The 22,576-nt window shown below is 46.9% G+C and overlaps 1 protein-coding gene across 2 annotated transcripts; it reads right to left on the bottom strand.

Moving 5' to 3' along the window:
• Positions 1 to 1,041: 1,041 nt before the first annotated feature.
• Positions 1,042 to 21,595, bottom strand: btaf1 (B-TFIID TATA-box binding protein associated factor 1). 2 transcript variants are annotated; one of them, XM_011484032.3, is made up of 38 exons: positions 21,186 to 21,595; positions 20,460 to 20,583; positions 20,204 to 20,318; positions 19,378 to 19,521; positions 18,755 to 18,954; positions 17,700 to 17,833; positions 17,431 to 17,560; positions 17,280 to 17,348; positions 17,102 to 17,191; positions 16,933 to 17,028; positions 16,628 to 16,804; positions 16,345 to 16,485; positions 16,143 to 16,267; positions 12,903 to 13,023; positions 12,710 to 12,814; positions 12,470 to 12,619; positions 10,871 to 11,013; positions 10,609 to 10,783; positions 10,323 to 10,526; positions 9,816 to 10,236; positions 9,484 to 9,665; positions 9,246 to 9,399; positions 9,065 to 9,174; positions 8,743 to 8,944; positions 8,328 to 8,476; positions 8,105 to 8,257; positions 7,836 to 7,957; positions 6,968 to 7,135; positions 6,806 to 6,883; positions 6,606 to 6,735; positions 6,392 to 6,533; positions 6,134 to 6,264; positions 5,887 to 6,012; positions 3,323 to 3,475; positions 3,044 to 3,255; positions 2,798 to 2,957; positions 2,297 to 2,467; positions 1,042 to 1,792 (listed from the first exon to the last, which is right to left on the bottom strand). In XM_011484032.3, the coding sequence occupies exons 1-38, from the start codon at positions 21,197 to 21,199 to the stop codon at positions 1,643 to 1,645; spliced, it is 5,571 nt and encodes a 1,856-aa protein (XP_011482334.1). In that variant the 5' UTR covers positions 21,200 to 21,595; the 3' UTR covers positions 1,042 to 1,642. The 2 variants fall into 2 exon arrangements, with proteins under 2 accessions (XP_011482334.1, XP_011482336.1); XM_011484034.3 differs by having other exon boundaries at positions 9,258 to 9,399.
• Positions 21,596 to 22,576: the final 981 nt, after the last annotated feature.

Here is a 22,576-nt window from a genome sequence, read left to right as displayed (position 1 = left end):
TGTTGGCTCTCACTTCAGGGCTTTTGAAGAGCTGCTGTAAAACCATGAAGCTGAACGTTCAGAACAATGCTCCCATAATGCATCTGTTGTCTCTGCAAGGGTCACAGCAAAGTCAACCTGAACAGGTAAATCCTCCTTTGTCTGCTTTTCCTCCACAGCAGTTTCCCCTCATTCTGCTCTGGGATCATTTCTTCTTTTCGTCTTCATGTGTATTTGTTCACAGTAGACCAAGCTTCTTTCAGCCATGTCATATAGAACTTGGGCTCTTAGGTGCTGCAAAGGATTGTGGGTAGAGAAGATGTTTTTAAAGTCTTTGCTTTTGTCTGAATTCTTTCACTTCTCACAAATTTTAAAATCCACTGCCCTACAAATTTCCCAGAAGTCTCTGCAAGAAACAACAGTGTGCATGGATGCTCACTAGATCAGGGAATATAGACCACAATACATTCAGTCTAAACATTTTTTTGCCCCCCCAAAACATGTATTTAAATGTATTTTTATAACAAGCCATCAACATGATCGTCCCAAAACGATCATATCAATGACATCATATCCACCGTTTAAAAATAAAAACTAGTGAGTGTGGTGTCTGAAATGCTTTTAAAACCCAGGACACTACATGGTCCCACTATATGGGTTATGGGGAGGGGGGGGGGAGGGGGGGGTCAGACGCAGCCTCTGTTTCAGGCCGGTCCAGTAATGTTTGGTAGCTGACGTTGGAACGGTTTGGTTTTTGTGATGAGAAATCTTTATAGGCCAAAAATACACCACTGGTCAGTGTTTGGGGGGCAACATTTTCACTGCATGAGAACTAATAGCCCTTGTTGTGGACTTGGCTGACCTGAAAGCAGCTTTGGTCACATTCAAACATGTTCCTCAAACTGGGCCTGTAGAAGAAGACCCGAGTACTGAAGCTCTGAGAGGAACCCAAATGTTTTAGGTTGTTTGCTGCCTCATGCATCTTTGGTAACTTAGGACTATAGTCACTTATGCGTACAAGTGCGCCCTCTACTGAGCACTGATGAAAGGAAGGAGATGGTCTCTGAAAGGTTTGCAGAATGTATTCCCATTCCACCATCATAACCAAAAAGCAGCAATTACAGAAATATATACAATCCTCTTAAAATACTTGCAGCGGCTCTCAGGAACCCTTCTGAGCTGGATCAGTCTCTGAACGGGATTCTCCTATGTCCCTCCCCCAACCTCCTCCCATGTGTAGCTCTGGGACCGTTAGCTTAGCAGTCCTGGGGGGCAGATCCTATGGCTTCTCGTCTCCTTTGTTAAAACAAAAGCAGGTGTGTGTCCATCAGGTGCTGGCGGTGTGCAGATTGAAGACCTGCAGGGCAGATCTGTGGGAAACGCCACTGAAAACTGAGTGGTGTGCAAAGACGGCAGGAAGGAGGCTCTAAAGGAAGCGCCTCCTGCTGGAACTACAAATGAAACGTCTGCTTCAGGGCAGGAAACAAAAGTGCATCAGCAGCTGATCACACGTCAGGATGTGAGGCTGAGCTACAGTCACGGTGGGGGTGGGGGGTGGGGGGCATGGCTGTGTTTACGGTACTGCCGTCCTGGAACCGTCCGGGCTGCTCCAGGCCCTGCTTGGCCAGCAAAAGCCTGCTGGGGGGAGGGGGAGGCAGCTTTGCTAGTGCAGGGAGTGCATGAAGCTGTCCAGGTTGTACTCGGTGTCGTACTGCTGCTGGTCCCACAGCTCTCCCAGACCGTCGATCACGGATTTCATGGAGGGCTTCCCTGAGGTTGAAGACGACTGCTCGCCTTTGCCGTCCTTCTCCTCCTACAATCAGACACAGGACGCTCCGATGAAGATCACACACGTCGCCTTGGTGGAACACAACCTAACCAGAACTTAATTTGGGAAAAGCAGGAACGCCGTTCCTCAGACAATGAAAGGAACATCATGGCGTTTCCTCTCTGGCATAAAGTGAAAGGGCGCAAAGACAACTGAGCGGCGTATTCAGGAACTGAGTGAGGAACCTCACAACTACGCAGGCGCAATTCTAACCAAGGGACCCCGTATTTTACAACTGCACGCCTGCTATCCTAACTGAGCCGTGATCCTCTGTGGTCAATTTTCCTTTGAGCCTTCACCTGGATTTACACTCCGTGTTAAGAGGGCGCCGCTCAGCTGTCTTTACGCCCTTTCACTTTATGGCAAAGAGGAAACGCCATAGACCATTTCCATCATATGGATCATCAGTGCCACTGCATTCAACCAACACTTTCTTAAAAAAGGAGCTCTCAGGTGGAGCGTTCACCCATAACTGCAGATCTGCCCCACCTGGTCCAGAGTGAAGAGGTTGAGCAGCTGGTCAGTGCCCATGCTCTGCATGCTGGTGTTCTCCTGGTTGATGACCGTGTTGGCGATGCTCATTTTGAACTTCTGCAGCCCCATGATCTTCTCCTCCAGCGTACCTCTGGTGATCAGCCGGTACACGTTCACCACGCGTTTCTGATCAAGGACGACAATCAAATGATGACCAAAGTCTTGCATGGAATAGACCTGAAGCAGTCCTGAAGGTCCGTTTCAGAGAATTTCACACACGGCGTTCAGAGAACAAAAAAAGGAAGTGGAAGGAAGTGCTAGAACAGTCACTGCTCACTCTGGTACAGACCCCACCCTCACCAGGGTTCAGGTGCAGACCCCACCCTCACCAGGGTTCAGGTGCAGACCCCACCCTCACCAGGGTTCAGGTGCAGACCCCACCCTCACCAGGTAGAGGGCAGTCCTGACCAAACAGAAGTTAATCACAGCTTTCAGTGAAGAAACCAGCAGCAGCACCTGTCCTATCCTGTGAGCGCGGTCCATCGCCTGCAGGTCCCTCATGGGGTTCCAGTCATGTTCCACAAACACCACGGTGTCTGCACCAGTCAGGTTCAAGCCCAGACCGCCAACATGAGTGGTTAACAGCAGAACATCAATGGATGGGTCGTTGTTGAACCTGAGGAGCACAGAGAAGAGAGTCTGGCGTCTGCCCACACAAAGACACCAGTCCACGCGGCTGAGAAGCAGGAAGCGCCGACACACCTGGAGACGATGGCATGGCGAAGGCCCGCCGGCACGCTGCCGTCCAACCTCAAGTAGGTCACGGTGGGCATTTTGGGCTTCAGCAGGTCGTGCTCAACGATATCCAGCATGCTCTTCAGCTGGCAGAAGATCAGCACGCGATGTTGGGCCACCACCGCTTCAGTGCCCGTCTCTGATCCTCCACCGTCTCCAAGACCACAGTCCAGGAGCAGCTGACGAGCACAGACACGTCAGAACATCCACGCCAGCAGACGCCGCCGCAGCGCAACACCACCTCACCTGTTTGAGAGCAGAGAGTTTGGGGGCGTGCTGAATGTCACGCAGGCCCGAGTTCTGAGCTGCCAGCTGATCCGTGACCCGTTTGTATTCTGGGTGCTGTGGGGTCAGAACCAGGCTGGGGTGGTTGCACAGTTTACGCAGGTACTGAAGCGCCTGGAGGAGAACCAGCATGAGGAGAAAAGCAGGATCAGAACAGAAGAACACGAGAACAGGCTTACTGCTGACAGCATCACGGTGGATTCATGCGGGTTTGGATAAATGGAGCAGCAGCAGCAACCGGTCAAACTCAAAGGAAACATGCATCATCTTCTGGTGCATGTCCAAAGTCTTCCCAGATCTCTTTTAATCACGACGACGCCGTTTTCAGACAAAATCTAAAATCTGTGTCGCTTTCATAGTTTCAGCAGGAGTTCATCAGAAATTCACCTCTGAGATGAGGGGGGCACATAGAAACCCCACCCCTCCTTCACCTCCTCATTGCTGAGAGCCCTCCGTTTACAGCCTCTCCTGCTAGCTTGCAGCCCCCCAACACCCCCCAATCTAACATTACTGGTGCAACAAAAATGGCAGCAACATCCGATCTGTCCATCTGTCCAGTTCTGATCCAGATTCCAGCTCAGACCAGGAAAACAAAGACGTTCATGGATCCATTTGTCTGACAGTGGATGATCAGAATGGAGCAGTAAGCCCCCCCCCCCGCTTTTACAATCACCAATAAGATCTTTTTCAAATAACATTGTTTTTCATCTGCTCCTCATTTACAATAATTTGAATAAAGAAATGCTCAGAAATGTAATTTAAAGATGAATGGTCTATAGATATGTCCTCAATCCTGTTTAAAACACGAAACCAGCATTTTTTTTTATCAGAGGGGGGGTTCTAAATGATCAGACTGAAGTTCCAGAGCGAGCTCATTTCCATGACCCTCAAAAACCAGAAAATCCAGGTTTGACCACGACTGAAACGCTTTTCACATTTCAGGTCACATTTCTCCCAAACGTTTTCTTTCTGATCTCTTGATGAAATCTGCCAAACCTGCTGTCCTTCCATCATCATCCACGCAGAAAAACGGATGGTTAGCTTCCTTCTGGGAAGCACCCCCCACCTCAGACAGTATCCGTGGTTACATGTGCAAAATATCTTGATCGGTTCAAAGATCAGATTAGAATCCAACCGTGTACATGGGCCCAGAAAAACCTTTTCCGATTAGAACAAACGTTCACATGGGTCATTCTTTCGGTGGAATAAATCATTGGCACATGCGCAGTAGTGTTTGAAATACCGGAAGAGGAGATGAGTTCCAGTGTAAACAAGCTGAGCTGCCACACACGTGGTAATATCCGAGATGATCTTCTAAACGTGCTTTTGTTATTGTTATAGTTATTATGAAGCGCCTGTTCGCTCATCATTTTATTTTTAATCCGTGGGGTCAGTGCTTTTTTTGTGGAAGAACGGAGCTGGAATAAGGCAGGGCTAAGAGAGGCTAACAACATTTATCCTGGATGAACATAAAATCCATGTGGGAAATACAGCAATCTGCATCTTGGCTGCACGTAAATATGTGGGAATGACATCAGCCTTTATTTTGTCGGGACACCACTGGAAACACAAATCCACGTGATTGTTTGAACGGTTTCTAAGGACTGAGCGACATTTCTACTTTGAAAAGCTCACACACCGCCCCTAAGCCTCTGTGTGATCTGGAATCTGGTTCTCCTGAGTTCTGTAGCTCATTCACCTAAAGCTGCGGGACGGATCACAGTCCGAAGTCTACCACACATAGCGCACACGTGACAAAGCATCCTCCCTTCCCCGGCCGCTCTACTCGTAAGCACGGTTCGTTCGGTCCATCAGCAGCCGAGCCTGGACCGCGCAGGGTCCAGACATCGGGGGGCATGAAGCGCTCCTCCTCGGCGCCCCCGGGGAGGAGACCCCTCTCCCTTCCCTCCTTCTCAAGAAGGTGAAGGAGGCGACTAGCCCGTGGGGCGAGGGGCGGAGCACAGAGGCATCCGCGCTTAGCACCGGGCGTCCGCAGAGCAGCCGGTCGGTCCTGTTTGAACTCTAAAGCTTCTCTGGAGCGAAACACCATCTATGCATGACCTAAACCAGAGCAGTAGTGACCCATGATCAGAATGAACTGTTTACATGAACAACGATCGGATCAACAATCGGCATAACCCACCTATCTCCATCGGAAAGAAATTTTGATCTGAACAAATCTGATCGGGGCAGAGTTTTCCGAACGGCGTGTTACCATGACACATTTTATTCTGATCAGGGGTTTACTCTGATTACTTTTCTCCATGTAAACGCAGCTACTCTTGACCCAAATTGAGATGCAAGTGAACCAAGTCAACCAGAAGGAAGAAACTGCCTTATTGTGCAGAAATTCAGATCCTAACCCGAATCAGGAAATCCTGCGGAAATGGACCTCCTTAGGACCAGGTGGTTAGACAACACTGTTGGTGTTACATGACCACATCTGATCACTCTTCACTCAACCGAAAAAGAGTGAATCTACAAAGACCAAGTGAGATGCTGCCGTAGAGTAAAGCCATGAGCACCTGGAAGACGTGTCCGGTGGCCTTCAGCTTTGGTTTCTCCTCCTCCTCCTCAGCAGAGGCTGTGGAGATGCTGTCCTCCACGCTGGCCTTGGCTCTAGACTTGGCAAAGTCTTCATAGAGTTGAACCTTTAAAGAACAGGAGCAACACCAGGTTGTTTCATTAGACAGACACACAGCAAATATTCTTTTGAGTTTTTGAGGGCGAGAGACACAGAAAGGAGCGTTTTGTCCCGTTTGATGAACACACCTGTAGGGGACTCAGGTTGCAGTAATAGTCCTGAATAATTTTTGGTGGAAGATCCTGAAGGACATCTTCCTTCATCCTCCTCAACAGGAAAGGCAACACTTGTCGATGAAGAGCCTCCATGGCCAGAACCCCTGGAAGAGAAGGCTGCTTTATCCTCCTAAGCCATCCCACAGCGAGCACGGTCAAGAACTTCTGCTTTCTTCATGTCCTTGTGGAGTCTGGACTATCTCAGTGGTTGGACCGGGAGAGCCCACATACCCGCCTCCTGCTCCCGTGAAGAGCTTTTGGCATCTCTGCTGGCAAGGATCGGCTTTCCATAGCGAGCGGCAAACTGCCGCTCCGTTCCCAGAAAGCCCGGCATGAGGAAATCGAACAGCGACCACAGCTCCAAGACATTGTTCTGCAGGTGAAAAGAGCTTTAACATGGGCGTAAAGAGGCCACGCCTCCACAGGCGCCCCCATCAGAGCTCACCTGGATGGGAGTCCCCGATAAGATGAGTCGAAAGTTAGCAGCCAGCTGCTTGATGGCTTTAGAAAGTTTGGTTTTGCCGTTCTTGATGATGTGACCCTCATCAAGAATACAGTAATTAAATTTAATGTTTCTGAAAAGATGCATAGAGTTTAGGAAATTGGTTCAAGACAGAGTAGAGGCGGATCTGAAGAGGTGCTCACCTAAAAAAGTCGATGTCATTTCGCACGACATCATAGGAGGCGACGATGAGGTTGTGCTTTTTCACCTGATGCTGCAACCTGAGGACCAGAGAAAGCCTTCAGACACTCTGCCACAGCCTGACGGCCTGAGCGCACGCCGCTGCAGAGGAAGGAGGGACCCACCGCATGCGCTCGCTCGGGGGCCCCGTGTAGTGGAGCGGGTGGAGGTACTCTTTGGTGCAGAACTTTCCCACTTCATCCACCCAATGGCCAGTCAGTGTGGGGGGGCACACCACCAGAGAGGGGAGGGGGCTGCAGTCTGCAGCCTTCGTCTTGGCATATTCTTGTGCCCTGAACATCCCATAAAACTAGCTTAGATCTTTCGGCATTACGGACCTGCATCACATAACTTCTGATTTTAGTAACGGGGGTAACGATTATTAAAAACAACCAGATCAATCTGAATGAGGCCAGTCACTAACCGAACTAAACCATTCAAAATCGCTTCTAAATGAAATAAATCAAATATAGTTAGTACTGGAAAATACCATCTGGATTGAGACATGGTAGTTTATTTTACTATAACATAAAAACAACCAAGTGCATCAGCGTACAACACACATGTGATGTCATGAACACGGATCAGTCCATCATTCCAGTCCAATGTGTGGACAGACTTTGAATAAAGTCATGTGACCATCCAGTGTCTAGAATGTTCTAAGAATGTTCCCTTTGGATTCTTTGGATGTGGAAAAACAACAGTGGACTGAACTTTAGGAAACTAACATCATTGCTGGAAGTTTGGATCAAGAGGATCTGGATCCACTTTAGATCAGAGAATCGGATCCAATAGGACCGTTCAGCATGAACCAATATGGACAATCAATTGGATCGTCAACCGCAAATGATGACATGAAACAAATTCTTTAAATGAATCGTTACACCCCTAGTTTTCAGTATGAAACAGTTCCTCTGAGGTAAAGTTAACTGATCCTGATTGACATTAAAGCCGTGCGGCTTGCGGTGAAGCGGAGCTGTTTGTTCCCAGTACCTGAGGTAGTGATCTCCTGCTAGAATGCAGATGGACTGCAGCGTCTTACCAAGACCCATGTCATCACACAGGATCCCATGCAGCTTGTATTTGTTCAGGAATGACAGCCAGTTCACGCCATCCTGCAAAACCAGACGCCAACCAGGACAAAGAGCAATGAAAAGGAGCAGCGGGGAAAACTACAGCAGCACCAACACTGTTTCATAAAAGCAATGACACATTCATATAAACGAATGAGGTAAATCCATCAACGTCTCGTCCCTACACACCTGCTGGTACTTCCTGAGCTCGGCTTTAATTGGAACTGGAATGTGATAGTTTTCCAGCTTTCTACCATCCAGCAGCTGTTCCAGGAAGTAGCGCTCCCTGGCTTTCTGGCGAATCAGGTCAGCAGACATTGCTGGAGGGTCTGGAATACCAGCCTGAAAGACAACAGACACGTGAAAACAGTAAAGAAGACATCACGGCAAACCCCTGAGAAGACCCCCCTACCTCCAGTGGCAGAAGGCGGATGAGTGTAGCAAAACACTGTGTGGCCATGAAGCGAATGCTGTCACTGGGGTCACTCATCCTCCCCAAAACTGGAACCACCAGCAGAACAATGTAGGGAATGATGTCCACCTCCAGCTGCTCCATGACACCTGCAAAAGCGCCGTCAAGGACAGTAACACGCAGAAGACCCAACAGCCCCCATATTCTGTCTCAACGGTCCAGGATGTTTCACAGTCTCTATTATGTCACCTTGGAGAGAAAATGTGCAGCTGTGACCAGGGTGGCAGGGCCAGATGGGGCAGTGAAGGGCATGTAGCAGCAGCTCAGTCAGTGGGGTGGGGGGTAGCCGTACCATGCCGATCACAGCCTTGATTACGTTTTTTAAAGTAAGCAGTGGAAACAGAGGAAAGGATACAGGCTAAAGCTTCGATGGCGCCTTCCTGTTTGGTGATGTCATCGATGGCGGCTAACCACGGCAGAACGCACTCCAGAAAACTGTTCATGACCTCCAGAGTGGCAATCTTACCGAGCACGCCCACACAGCGCGCCGCCATGTGTCGCACTGCCGTGTAGAGGTGCTGGAGGCAGTTGAACAGATGAGGGAGGTGCTGCAGTAACTAACGGGGACAAACATGAAACAGGTTCACCTCATTTCATCTAAAAGTGACTACAGTCAACCTATGATGGAATTTAACATGATGGTCAGGATCTGTGAGGCAGCCATGCTGCGTCCTCACCAAAGGTCGGAGGTCAGGAGCCATGGCTGCAGCCATCAGCTCCAACACCTGCAGAGAGTTGACCAACTCCTGAGCAGCAGCATCTCCTTTCTCCAGCTGAGCTTGTCTGTCTGAACACCACAAGAGAACCACAGATAAAACCCTCCACAGATAAAAACCTCCGCAGATAAAACCGTCGTACCGATGCACTGACCCTGTAACACGGTCCTTAGGGGTCCCACCGTGCTCTCCCAGAGGTACGGCAGACTCTTCACCAGGTCACCTCCAAAGTGCCTGGCAATAGTGGTCAGACAGAACTCCGCCCCTCGTCTCTGGATGAGAAACGGCCTTTTGTTCTTCAGGAGGGAAAAACAACAACAGCAGCAGATTATTTCCATGGCTTCAAAGGTGGAAACGTGGACCACGGCAGCTTCCTGTACCTCATCACCGTCTGTTCCAACGGAGCTGCCGGGAGGAAGCTCCGACTGGGTTTTGGGGGCTTTAGGGGCGGGGCCCCTTTTACTGGTGACGGCAAAAGCAGCCCTTTGGTGACGGTAGAGGGTGATGATGCCTCGCGTTTTGTTGACCATGTGATGCATACCATCCTTTTCTAAAGCACCCACTTAAAAACACAAAGACATTTTAATAACACTACGTTATAAATGATGACTAAAGTCAACGAGCCTCAACATCTGCAGTTTTTAACTGGGATGACCAAAACACTACATCATGCGTTTGCTGGAACCAAACTTGTGCGTAGAAGTATTCGTACTTTTGGCATCGTCTGGTGCAGACGGAACAGGACAGGCTGATGAGGGGGTGACTGCAGAGTCCACGCAGGCAGAGGAACAGAGGTTCTTGATGATCTTGGGGTTGGGGCACGGCGTGCGTCCAGCACACTGCTGGAGAAGCTTTGCTATGAAGGAAGCGGCATAGCTCTGGATCAAAGTGTTCTCCTCCTTCTTCATGGCCTCCATCAGAGGTCTGATCAGGGGGTTGAGTTTGTCGGGGAGGACCTGCAGGTTGATGACTGCGCAGGCGGTGAACATGTGGACACGCAGGTGCAGCTGCTGCCATTCTGAGCTGGTCTCCATCACTGTAGACTGAGCTTGCTGCCGTTTGCTGTTCAGCGCCGGCCACAGTTTGGTCTTCAGATTCAGCCCCACGGTTGATTCGGTAAATATGGTGGTTACCTAGGAAACGACATTGACGGATGTGATTTTTTTCCCTCCATTATCGGATCCTTGACTGTGTGTAATGTTGTTCCACAAGCCTTTACCAGCTCGTTGGCCTGGTCGATGGTGAAAACACTACAGCTGAAGCGATCCTGAAGGTCTATGTTGGCATCAGCCAGCAGAGTGATCAGCTGCTTGCACTCGTTCTGCATCCGCGTGAAAGGGATTGCAATCTCGTCGTAGTACAACTGCTCAGCCAGAATGGCCAGAAGGCGAGGCTGCACCATGGAGGACACCACCTGACAGTCCTAGAAGGATCCAAGCAGAGAAATGCTTCACCAAAGATGTACGTTTCCATTCATCTTGACGACATCCGTGTCCGAGCTGTACCTTCTGCAGTGCGGCCCACTCGCACAGCACCAGCGCCACAGCGATGCGCTGCAGAGCAGACTTGGAGTTTAGGTGGAACAGCAGCAGCTGGGCCAGAGACTCAGCAGGCCGGATCTCCTGAGTTGCAGCGTTCAGCTGAGGGTCACAGATGCACTTACACAGGGCGCCAAGCAACCTGGATCACAGAACAGTAGCTTCAACGTCTGACCACTTTAAAGAGAAGCCGGACAGTCTTTTCAGAAAAATGCGCCTGAAAACGTACTTGGCCGACATGAGTCGGGCTCGGACGACCACGTAGTCCCTGGTCAGCGGGTCATCGGCCACCGTCTCAGCTCCAGCTATGTACTCCTGAACAGTTTCCTTCGCCTGACTGTTACCCAGACGAGCTTTTGCACCAGCTTTGTCCTGCAGCGGGTCACATTTCCAGCAAACGCTGAAGGTCACGCTGTCTTTTAAATGCAAATCCTAGCCGCCATCATCATTAGCAGCTATTGTTCAAGACCCACTCAGATGCAAACCCTTTTTTTCCAACATGTGATTCTGGCATTTACTCATGATAGAGGACAAGTGTAAAGAAAATGAGGCTTATAATTTCATTTCTAAATAGATCTTCATTCAATAGCTCCAATATTACTCGCCATTTATGTTGCACCAGTTAATGTTAGGTTGGCAGTGAGAGGGGCTGAAAGCTAGTGGGGGAGAGTTTTTAGCAACGGGAAGAGGGGCGGGTTGCCCCAGGGCTCCAGACTGCGACCATTTGGTTGCATTTTGCATGAAGGCGAAGCTGCAGCGAGACTGAAGGAGAACAGGAATTAGGAGTTGTCCTTAACATTCAATTTAGTTTAAATATGCCTCTCCCCTTTAGTATGATCTGTGACTTTACATCTTTAATAATTATTTTAATGTTTTGTAATGGATGTAACCTTTTTTAATCAGTTGGTATTTTAAACTATTTTAATTGATCAGTGAACTACAAAAACCCATCAGGACACATGTCCCATAATGCATTGTTTTGTAGTCTGTAGGGCAGCTTTCAGTCAGTTCAATACTAAATTTCCAGCTGCATTCGCTCAGGTTGGTGTCTTGCTTCCGCCCCTTTCTCGTGATATTTTTGTTTTGATTGACAGGTGATGTTAGAGCAAAAACAAAAATATGCGTCTCACACCAGGTGATCTGTGCAGTGTTGTGTCCATCTGGGTGATCTCAAATTATTGTGCATCATTTGGTGTCGCCAACATGTATTTCCATCCCCTAATGTTTAAATACATTTAAGTTTTGTTTGTAACTGTGAAATGACCGAAAGGTTCCTACGGTAATCACTTCGTTACTAAAAACTTTTTTTTAATTCTAAATGTATGGTATTTTGTTTACTTATTTGTACTGTCATGACAGCGATGGTGCTGTTGTTAACCTTGTTGCTGCATCTTCAAAAGTGCAGAATAAAATGTGACACTGCATTTGAAACAGCACATTGTAATTTCTGCGTCTATTATTAAAGTATTTATTCGTAATACAGTGGAAATTAGTAGATCTGGTTAGCATGTTGATTTACGGTATGCGCCCCTAAATTTTCTGGTTGTGCCCCTAAAATTTTCAGTTGGGGGCCACAGTGCTCCTAGTGAAAAAAGTTAGTCTGGAGCCCTGTGCCCCGTGCCAACAGTCCTCAGTTCACAACTCAAAGGTGAATATAATGAACTCCTGCTGCTCTGCAGAAACTACATCCTGGAAAACAACATTTTGGCTAAAAACTGTCAAATCATAATGAAAAGACCTACGGTGGACTCTTTGGAAATGGATCCAAAGATGATCCGAGTGGGATTTTAACAAACAAGACCCGACTTCCAGAGATTTCTGGTCATACCTTGGAGCGAGCCTTCACCTCCAGCAGCATGTTCTGGTCAATAGGAATGTGAGAGGCCTGCATCATGAGGCAGAGCCAGGCCCCCATCCACGGACAGCTGGCTGCCACCACATACTGCTGGGGGGCCTGAAAGAGCAGCTCCATCCACACCTGTACACAGAGCGGAGCATGAACCACCAACACAAACGCTTCATCCTATGCGTTTGTTACTCTGCAGACAAAAAAAAGAGGTCAAATAACCTTCTGAATAAGTTCAAGGATTTCCTCGTGGCTCTCCAGAATACAGGACTGAAAAATGTGCCGCAGCATATCTTGTATTATGGGATTTATCCAGACTGCACAACTCTGAAAACACAAGCGTGAGGTTTGATCCACTTACTGATGAAATGCTACCAATATTGAGGAGATGGGAGCATATTTAAGGCATGCAAACCTGGTCAGCCGTTGACAGCAGCGTGTAGAGAGTTTCCAGCGCTGCCCGTCTCACCGATGATATCGTGTGCCTTAAGAACGGCCAGACTCGAGGAACCAAGACAGTGAGCGACTGCTGCATGCTGATGTGGGGATAAAAACATTAAGATGCTGACAGCAGGCAATCTCTCAACTGTATTTTTCCTTTAATAAAGCTTTTACAAGAGTCACGTGCAGCAACACTTCTTCCACATATAGTTCAGCCTGTTGAGCTATAAATACAGGAACTGTTGCATCACAAAAACATTTGGCTTGTTTTATGGTTATTGCACATATGCGCTCTTATTGTGAAAGGGCAGGGGGGATGGCTGTGATGTGTTGAAGTAAATGTGAAGCTAAAAAGTGAATTTGAATTTAGTTTGACATTAGTAGCAGAGGATGGTCAGCAACTACAGAGTCCCACCAACTTTTGACGAAGGAAAACTGTACATGCAGTCGTTACAGACCTGGAAAAGCAGCAGCAAGCGCATTGGGCGCTTTCTGGGCGAGCGAGAGTGGAGGCGATGGAACCATCAGTGGAGGATTTACTCAAGGACCCGTCACTCCTGAAGCTACAGTACATGATCGGTATCTCAAAGAAGAAAAAGACCGGACCTCCGAGGCGTACTCAAGTGTGGATGATGAGAGACAGCAACGCGTTCATGACAGACTGATATTGAACAGCGGTTTGCCCGAATATGTAAATACAAGAGGGAACCACCGCATGCAGTATTAGCATTTAACCTACTGGACACGACTTGTTTGGACGTAAAAGATTGACAATTAGCACAGCGCGTCCATACTTGACATTTGCCGCCATGGAGTCTGCATGGAAGAGGATTTTTGGAGGGAAAACGTCTGCCTCAACCAGGAAGCTGCCTATATAACTGAACGGAGAAGACAGTTAAGCAAATCATGTTGCCATAACGATAAGTAGAACTGGCCCGGCACTAATCCTCTGGATAGATCAACATGTGACATTTGTCAAAGCACATTCCTCTGGGCCAAGGATTGTCCACACAAGGGTGAGCAGGTACAACTAAAGCAAATGATGGAGAGGAGCGCCACGTTACGCTGCACACTAAAGAGTCAACCATCTTTATGACAGAGTGTTTTGGCTCTGCAATAATTGACACCACATCCACACGGCCAGTGTGTGGACAAGAATGGTTGCACCCAGTCAGCTAGATCCAAATGGAGGTGGAGAAAGCAGTGTGACCCTTCAGATTTGGAGATGGAAAAGTGGTCTAAAGAATCCTCCTAAAAGTGTGTCTACACTTTGGCTGATGCATCACTTCAGGTGTCCAACAGGGGGAGGGAGATTATGCAGAAAGAGCCTCAAAGACTGTTCCTGCTGTCTTCTACTGGCTTGATGTGATATGGGGGTATGCAACAGTAATACCTGAACTAAGATCAGCTTTTCACGTTGGACATGAGGGGCTTTTGTTTATGTGGGAATAGTTTTTGTGTCTCCTCAAAACAAAATACAACTACACCAGGAAAACTACATCCAGCCCCTGCAGCCCATACATCTGGATGCTGTACAGCTAGACGCATCTATAGGATCTACTCAGGTCCAAGATAAGACAACTTCTCTGGGCTGCAAGGAAGAGTCGGCCAGACGTCTTCTCTAAAGCCAGCACCTTGGCATCAGGCTTTAGAGGTGCAACTGTGCACACAATCCATGAAACAGATAGAACTGTGTGCAAACTGAAATCCAGGAAGGTGGTTCTGAACTTTGGGCTTCCAGGCAGGGACACGGCGCTTAAGATGATGATGCCTCATTAGGCAATCTTTCAACAAGAGGCAGTGCTGAACACGCTCCACCCATAATCCCTGTTCACTGGCTGACGCACTGAAACCCACAAAGTCTGTCTCTGTAAAAAAAAGTCTCTGGGAATGAGTGCCATCAAAGTTTGGAAGCATCTGTCTCATTATTATAAACAAAAGTCAATAACAGACATTTTCTTCTTCAACATCACTCATTCTGTGACATCATTGAAGCCATAGTGCAAAGAGGGGATTGCATTTAGGTTTTCACATCCACCGCTCAATAACGGTCTCATAATTCATGTCCAGTCAGCATTTCCAGGAGGAGGCGGGGCGATGACATCAGCGCTCTTCTTCTGCATTGTTAGCTCTACCGGCAAACAGCAAAAGTTCAGCATAAAATCTGTACTAGAGCTGTTGATGGGGTTGCAGACGAACAGCAAAACCAGCAGGAATCAGCAGATGATGATCTTCTATTGTTATGATGATTATAAAGAGCCTGTTTCCTAATAATTTTTTTTAAATCAGTGTGGTTAGTGCTTTATTCTTTGCCCAACAGACCCAGAAGAAGGGTTAGGATTAGGCTAAAACGTGTTAACAACAACATTTAGCCTTTGATGAACATAAAATCCATGCGGTCAATGCTGCAGTCTGCATCTTGGCTGCAGGTAAATATGTCGGAATAACATCAGCCTTTATTTTGTCGGGACACCACTGGAAACACAAATCCATGCGATTGTTTACACGGATTGTCAGGTCTGTACGACCCTTCTGCATTCAAAGCCGCCTCCGTTAGCTCACACACCGTCTTAAAGCCGCTCCTCTGCTCGGAGACCCGGTTCTACCGGGAGACCCGGTTCACCTGAGTCCAGCAGCCGCAGAGCGGCGTGAGCCGATGCCTCCTCCAGAGCGCACACCGAAGCAAAGCATCTCACCCTGCCCAAAAACCACGAAGCTACGAGTCCGGCTGCTCTGCTCAGAGACGAAGAGCGCTGATGTCATCGCCCCGCCGCCTCCTGGAAATGCTGACTGGACATGAATTATGAAACCGTTTTTGAGCGGTGGATGTGAAAACCTAAATGCAATCCCCTCTTTGCACTATGGCTTCAATGATGTCACAGAATGAGTGATGTTGAAGAAGAAAATGGAAAATAATTTAATGAGGATTGAATTTTGATCTAATTTTTGAGTCATTTGATGCAGTTACATTGTGAAAATGAAAAAGCATTTCTGTTTAGACTTATTTTAGTTATTGTTAAATGCAAATGGTTCATTATGCTGTTTTATTTTGCTAATCAAAAAAGAATGAGTTTGTTAAGCTGTAACTACAGAAACTGTTAGACAAAAAAATACTCCTTTACTTTTTAATGTTACTTGTGTGGATGATGGTGGAGTGAATAAAGTAAACATGAAGCTAATAAGTGAATTTAAATTCTGCGTCACAGACTCTGACCTGCACAGTCGCACTTGTGGGTAGGTGAGCAGCGAGGACAGCAATGTCATGATGCTGTTGGTGGAAGCAGTGAGGTCATCCAGGTCCAGAAGAGCATCCCATAGGGTGTTTACTATGGAGGGTACCTGAAAGGCCACTTCATTCATTAAGAACTCTAAAAACAACAACAGACTCGGCAGGATGATGATGATGAGATCTGAACCTCATTGGTCTGGAGCTGAACCAGGCCGTCCACCACCGGGATGAGCGCAGCCGCCGCCACAGCCCTCACATCGTCATCCAAGTCCTGGAGACCCTCAGTGATGGCGGGGAGCACCCGCGGCAGCAGGACGCCCATCAAGTCCTTTTAAGTGAAAAGGAGAACGGATGGAGATCGAACCAGAAGAACGCTTCCATTGTTCGTTTCATTTCATTAAAACACACAAATCAGTACCAGCAGGTTCTGAACACACGGCAGAGAAAAGACGTTTTGTGTTTGAAGGTACCTGACGAACAGCCAAGGCGTACTTGATGCCTAAAAGGCCCCCGTGACGGACCTCCCACTGATCCTCCCTCAGCAGCTTAAGCAGGACATTCACCGTCATGAAAACGCCGCTTTCGTTCATGTGGCGGAGAGCGACACCAAGGGTCTGAGCGCACGTCTCCCTGACAGGAGCCACCACCTGCCAGGAGCACGGACAAGGCCAGTCTACAGACCGCTGACGCACCAAATCTACCGGCTGCCATGAACACTATAGGACTCGGCGGTTTTCACGCCTCAGCCGTCATTTCTGAGCAAAGCTCCTCTCACCTCGTCAGAGACAAAGTCTCCAAAGCGGTCCAAAGCGAAGACGCACAGCAGCCGAATGACCAGATCCTCGATCCACTCCTGATGCTGCCGAGACATCTGCAGCCAAACGTGGTCCCCATGAAGTCCCAACAACTTACTGCTGCCTAAAGAGCGGCAGAGTCAGAAATACCTGTTGTGCAGTGCTTCCCACCAGCTTTCCACCAGCAGCACCGTGACACTTCAGGATTTCTCTGAGGCCTGTGCCAGCGCCGTGACGAACCTGGTTCCAGAACGACACAAAGAGACCCGACCCACTTAGCCACTGATGTTCTGATAGAGCCGTAAAGACCCAAAGAGTTGATTTGTACCTCCCATGACGGGTTGAACAGATCGTTGCATAGCTCCTCACAAAAGCTCTCCAGAGGCCACTCGCTTGACTGAAGATGAAGCAGCAAAACAGGAATCAAACACACACATCATGGTGGAAGGCGCCAATTGTTGACACGTCTTTGTCTTTACCTCCTCCAGAACACTGGAGGTGTCTGGAACGTTGTCAATCAAGACTTTTGGCTGCGCTGCCGGTTGATCAATGACCACGTTTGTGGTTTTCCTTCGTTTCTCTTCAGGTTCTCCCTCAAAACTGTCATTGCTGAAAGTTAAAGAGAATCTCGTCATTCCCGTTTCATATCCTGGTGTTTCCATGCATTATCTTTTAATATTCAAACTGCGTTTCCCTCAACAAACAAAGAAAGGGACACAAACAAAGACGCATGCATGAACAAGCCAACCTCTTTTCATTGGGATCCACATCTCTGGACCTCTGCTTTGCCACCAGTTTGGCCATCCTCTTTGCTTTGTTCTTTTGACGACTGCTCATGCCCGTCCTGAACTCAGAGTCGATCAACTCTGCAGCTTGAATGGTCTGAAAACGTAAAGACACATTTCCAAAGACGAGCTGGTGACAGGGACGGCTAAGGTCTGCATGGTTTTAGCTCCAAGAATGGAAACAGCTAAAATCATTTTGAATTTTAACCACACGGATGTAAAGAGGTGGTCATCAACCACTGCTGCTGTGCAATGATCTACGGAAAGGTCCCCCACGCCTTCATTTGTTCACTAGACTTCCTATAGGAACCATTAGATTTTGACTTGACCCATAATTGTCAATGTGGAAGCTAAAAGGCTAGGAAAGTCACTGAAACTGGTATTCTCCAACTATAATAATGAACATGAATCCACCGTTTGAACAACTTTATCAGCAGCTTCCTCGTAACATTAGAAAGTTCAGTCAGTTATTCTGCATTATTATGGTCTGTGGGAACAATTGTTGTAATAAACCCATGATTGGAGTAAAGACTTCTGGTTTTTGTCTGTTAAATGCAGATTTATTTTTTTGAAGTCAGATGTTCTTCTTTTTCATCTCTGGCTCTTCTCTGCACAAAGAAACTTTCCAAAAACTTTGTTTTTTTTGTCAACTTTGCTGCTTTAAGAAAGTAGCAGATGTGTTTTTGACACTTGACAGAGTGACCTGAACACACGTCAAGAATGACTAGGATGTGGTGCAGAATCCAGAAGATTTCCAAAATAAAACTTCCTTCAAAATTAGATTATTAATAAAACAGAAAAACTTGGGGTTTTTTTTTCTCTGCGGCCTGGAGCCAACTATCCCACGGACTGTAGCGGGCTGCAACCCAGAGACCCCCGCTTGAAGACACAGCCATCATTTCTGTCAAACGAAGCTCTTTTCACTAAGAAGGCAGCACAAAGTCGGGTTTTTCCTCTTGTCTAAACTGATGCTGCTGAGAACTGAAGGTTTTGTGCGAACTGCTCAAAGGAAACCCACCAGATGGTTATGAGAACTGCAGCCAGCGGTGACCTTCACTCCGTGAGCTTTGACGACACTTGACTGACAGGTGTCATCCAGGTCCTCGTCATTAAAGAGCTCCTCTGTGTCCATTCCAATAGCAGCCCCCATGTCCAGGCCCAGCTTCTTCTGCAGAAGCTTCCTTTGTCGGGCCAGGCGTTCCTTAGGGTCCATTTCCCCTGAAAATGAGAGCCAGCGGGACAGGAGACTCCATTAGATGCTTCACAAAACACAATTAGCTGAAGAAATGATGAACTACTCTGCAAGAGGTGGGAGGAAAATTCAAAGGCTTCTACTGAAAACAGAATTTAGATGATTCGGAGCTCGTCACTTCAAAAAACTTTATGAAATGCAACAAAAACGGAGCTCAGATAAAGAAAAAAAACAGTTCCACTTAATCAACAATTAAACGGGTAATATATGTAAATACAGTCAATAGTGTGCCTCTTCTTTTGGGCACGATTATCCATTTACTCATTTCACACCACAAAAAATGTGAACTTAAACGAGAGCTTTACTTTTTTCATCCCAATTGAAGCTACCACACACTGCGTCTGCAACATTCTCAAGTGGAAGAGGTGATTCTAAAAGTCAGAACTAACCAGTTTTATCCTCTTGCAGCTCAAACTCGGCCCCTGCAGATCCCAGCAGGGACGCTCCATGTTTCAGCAAGCGCGAGATGTCAAAGTGGTAGAAGCTGAGGCGGTCTGATGACGAATCCTCTGGAGACAGGTCCTCACAGGACTCTGGAAGAAACAATTCATTCAGAACAAACTTTCTGTTTTCTACACACATTAAAATCACCCCATAATTCTTTACTTGGATGCAACTGTAAATGTAGAACATGAGAGTTCAAACCCACAGTTGACTAGCTTTAAATGCTGGAACATAGTTTAAAGCTGTGTTTTGTCAACCTCTTTTGGGCAAAGTTGCACTTTCTTCTTGACAACAATCACAAGGCACACCAGCATCCCAAAAGAAAAAAGGAAATCTGCATTAGTGATGCCGCAGCAGTCCCTCCAGGATCTACCAGGCATGTTTTGCAGCACTTGCGACACAAGAAACCTGAAGTTGCGATACTTTTTTAATCATTATTTTCAATTCAAGACTTTAGGGGGAAGCAGAACTTTTGAACCAAAATGAGCCATGTCGGCACAAAGAAGTACAGACGTTAAGCACATCTGATAGATGACGTGTGGGATTAAACTCCAACAATGATTGATTGGTAGAGACAGTTTAAGGGGTGGAACTTTTCCCAAAAATCAGAGAAATTGGCCAAAGTTGCTGCAAAATGGCAGTACAGTCATTCTTGTGAAAGTGTCCTGAATAAAGATCAAATAAACACAAAGAAAAGGTATTTTATGATCTTTCATATTCCCCAGCAGCTGTGTTTCAATAAACGGAATAGTTTTATTTCAAGTGAAATACCTTCCTTTGGCTTTGGACTTGGATTCCACTCAGGAATGTTTTTCACGATGGCCTCCACAGCCTGGCCTGCAGCGATTCGAGTGTCCCAGTTGGGACTCCTTAGATACGTTAAGACCTAACATGGATCACATTTAGTTTCAGTTAAAAACAGGAAGAGGAGGACACATTTACATACATGAAATCCTAATTTTATTGTCGGCCAGAGAGATTCTGATGAACTCGTGACAGGAACACTTGGTGCGTGGCATTTATTCACCTTTGCCAGAAGGTTATGGAGTTCGTGTGGGTGGAGTTTGACTACTTCTCCTAGTTGCTGGGCTGCTGCTTTCCTGGTCACTGGTGTTGTTCCGGTGTCGAGCAGGATGAACAAACGGTCAAGTCTGCAGGAGGAGGAGGAGGAGACGAGCAACACGGGTTTAAAAAGTATCTAAAAAAGTATCCGGATTCATTCAAACATTCCCAGTTTTGATGCCGAGTGTCTGTCATTTGAATGTTTTTAATCCCAGAGGCTCATGCAGCCCTGCCTTTACCGGCCTGTGAGGAGGATGCTGAGGGATGCCTGGCCAAGGCATGATGGGATGCAAGACGACGACAGCAACGGCACTGAACTATGACCCCTAAGCACATTTAATAAGAGCATGAAAATAGTGTGTTTAGTTCGGTTTGCACTGAACTCATGGGGCTTTACCAACAATACTACCATGGGTTAACCACATTAGCAGCTGGTAGACTGCTTCCCTGACCAGAGGATGTTTCAGGACCAGGTAGACGGAACACGAGTCCTAAAGCTCAAGATGATCATCCTACCATAAATGAACACTTCACTTTTGCCGTAAACTCGGTTTCTACCGTCTCCACTGGAGCTTGTTTCCCAGCATTCAATGTTAAGAGTCCTCAGCATGAACTGCCCACCACCACCACCACCACAGTAAGCTAGCGGATGAGCTAAGCCTTCAGGAAGCTCGGTGGTGGCTCATCTCACCTCGACACGGCCATGGTCACTCTGTCCGTCTCACGTCCAGCATTCAGTTGGTGCCTTGAATGTTTCCTCCTATGCGGCTCAAAAGCTCCGCTGTGAGGTAAAGACGCCACGGAGGGATCAACTAGTTAGCAGCTACAGCTAGCTAGCCGAGGCCCGGCCGGACAGTGTGGTCGAGACAATCCGAACTCCGGCGAGGGAAGACGGCAGCTCACAGCCGGTTCATGTCTTCAAAGTTCTCCCTGTTCGTCCTCTGCGCTGTTAAACCAGCAAATGTCGCCAGAAACCATTAAAATACAGCTTAGTCTACCCTTCAGAAGTCCTTGCGGATAAATATTTTAACCTAATAAGAATTAAAGCCGATTTTTGTTGCACGTAGAGGGCGAGCCACAAGACTGTTTTTATATGAGGAGCCATCTTGCATTTATTCCTTCCTCCACAGCAGGTGGTTGTTGATTGGCTGACAGCAATTTGAAGGACCAATCAAAACGCGTGTTTTAAAGAGGAAACGACACAACGAGGAATCCCCTTTCCGCTTTACATTTCATGTTCAATTTGATTTTCTTTTCCTTTTTGTTGCATTTTCAAAAACTTTACATGCGAGCAAGAACATATGGATAACGTTTTAAAACCAACTTTAGCACATGTGTAGGGATTTATGGTTCATAAACAACATCAACTGAATGTGTTTGTGAAAAACGTTTACTTTTTATTTTACAGGGACACCTTTCATCAAAAAGTCAATTTAACAGCATCTGCATACGCGGTTCTGAAAGGAAGTAGTTCCTAAATCCTAGCTGACCCCGGTCAACAAAAGAGTAGCATTAGATTCAGGATGGTCCTGTTTGGCATCACGTTTCTGATGTCAAAAAGGAAAACGTTTTCCCCAAACCACTTGTAACCTTGATGATAAACAAATACATACATAAACTAATAAATCTTTAATGTTCGGTTATATTGATAATACTAATACTATTAAGAAGGTTTTAAGTCCAGTTGATGTGACTCAACTTTAAAACAACACCACCTAGATGAATGAGAAGCCACTACTACTAAAAATAATAAAATAATAATAAATTAACGGTACTGCGATACAATTCATTAAATAAAACATTCATAGTACTTCAGAGAGACATTAGAAAGAAATTTCAAAACAAAAAAAGATGTGAAAATTACTTCAGCTTTTGCATGCTTGTAGCAACTTACTCTGTTTTAAAACTAGGGCTTTAACAACTATTCTATTTATCTTAATTTCTGGTTGATGATATGATTCAAAGTAGGCAGTGGCTCACTCTGATCGATCTGGTTCAACTGATCCGATTCTCTGACCTAAAGTGGATCCAGATCATCTTGATCCAAACTTCCAGCAGTGAGACTCAGACAGAAATTCCTGC

Source organism: Oryzias latipes, chromosome 15, assembly GCF_002234675.1.
Source record: "Oryzias latipes chromosome 15, ASM223467v1".
Classification (NCBI taxonomy): domain Eukaryota; kingdom Metazoa; phylum Chordata; class Actinopteri; order Beloniformes; family Adrianichthyidae; genus Oryzias; species Oryzias latipes.
The sequence above is the reverse complement of the archived record's forward strand: the minus strand, read 5'-3'. Positions and strand labels throughout refer to the sequence as shown.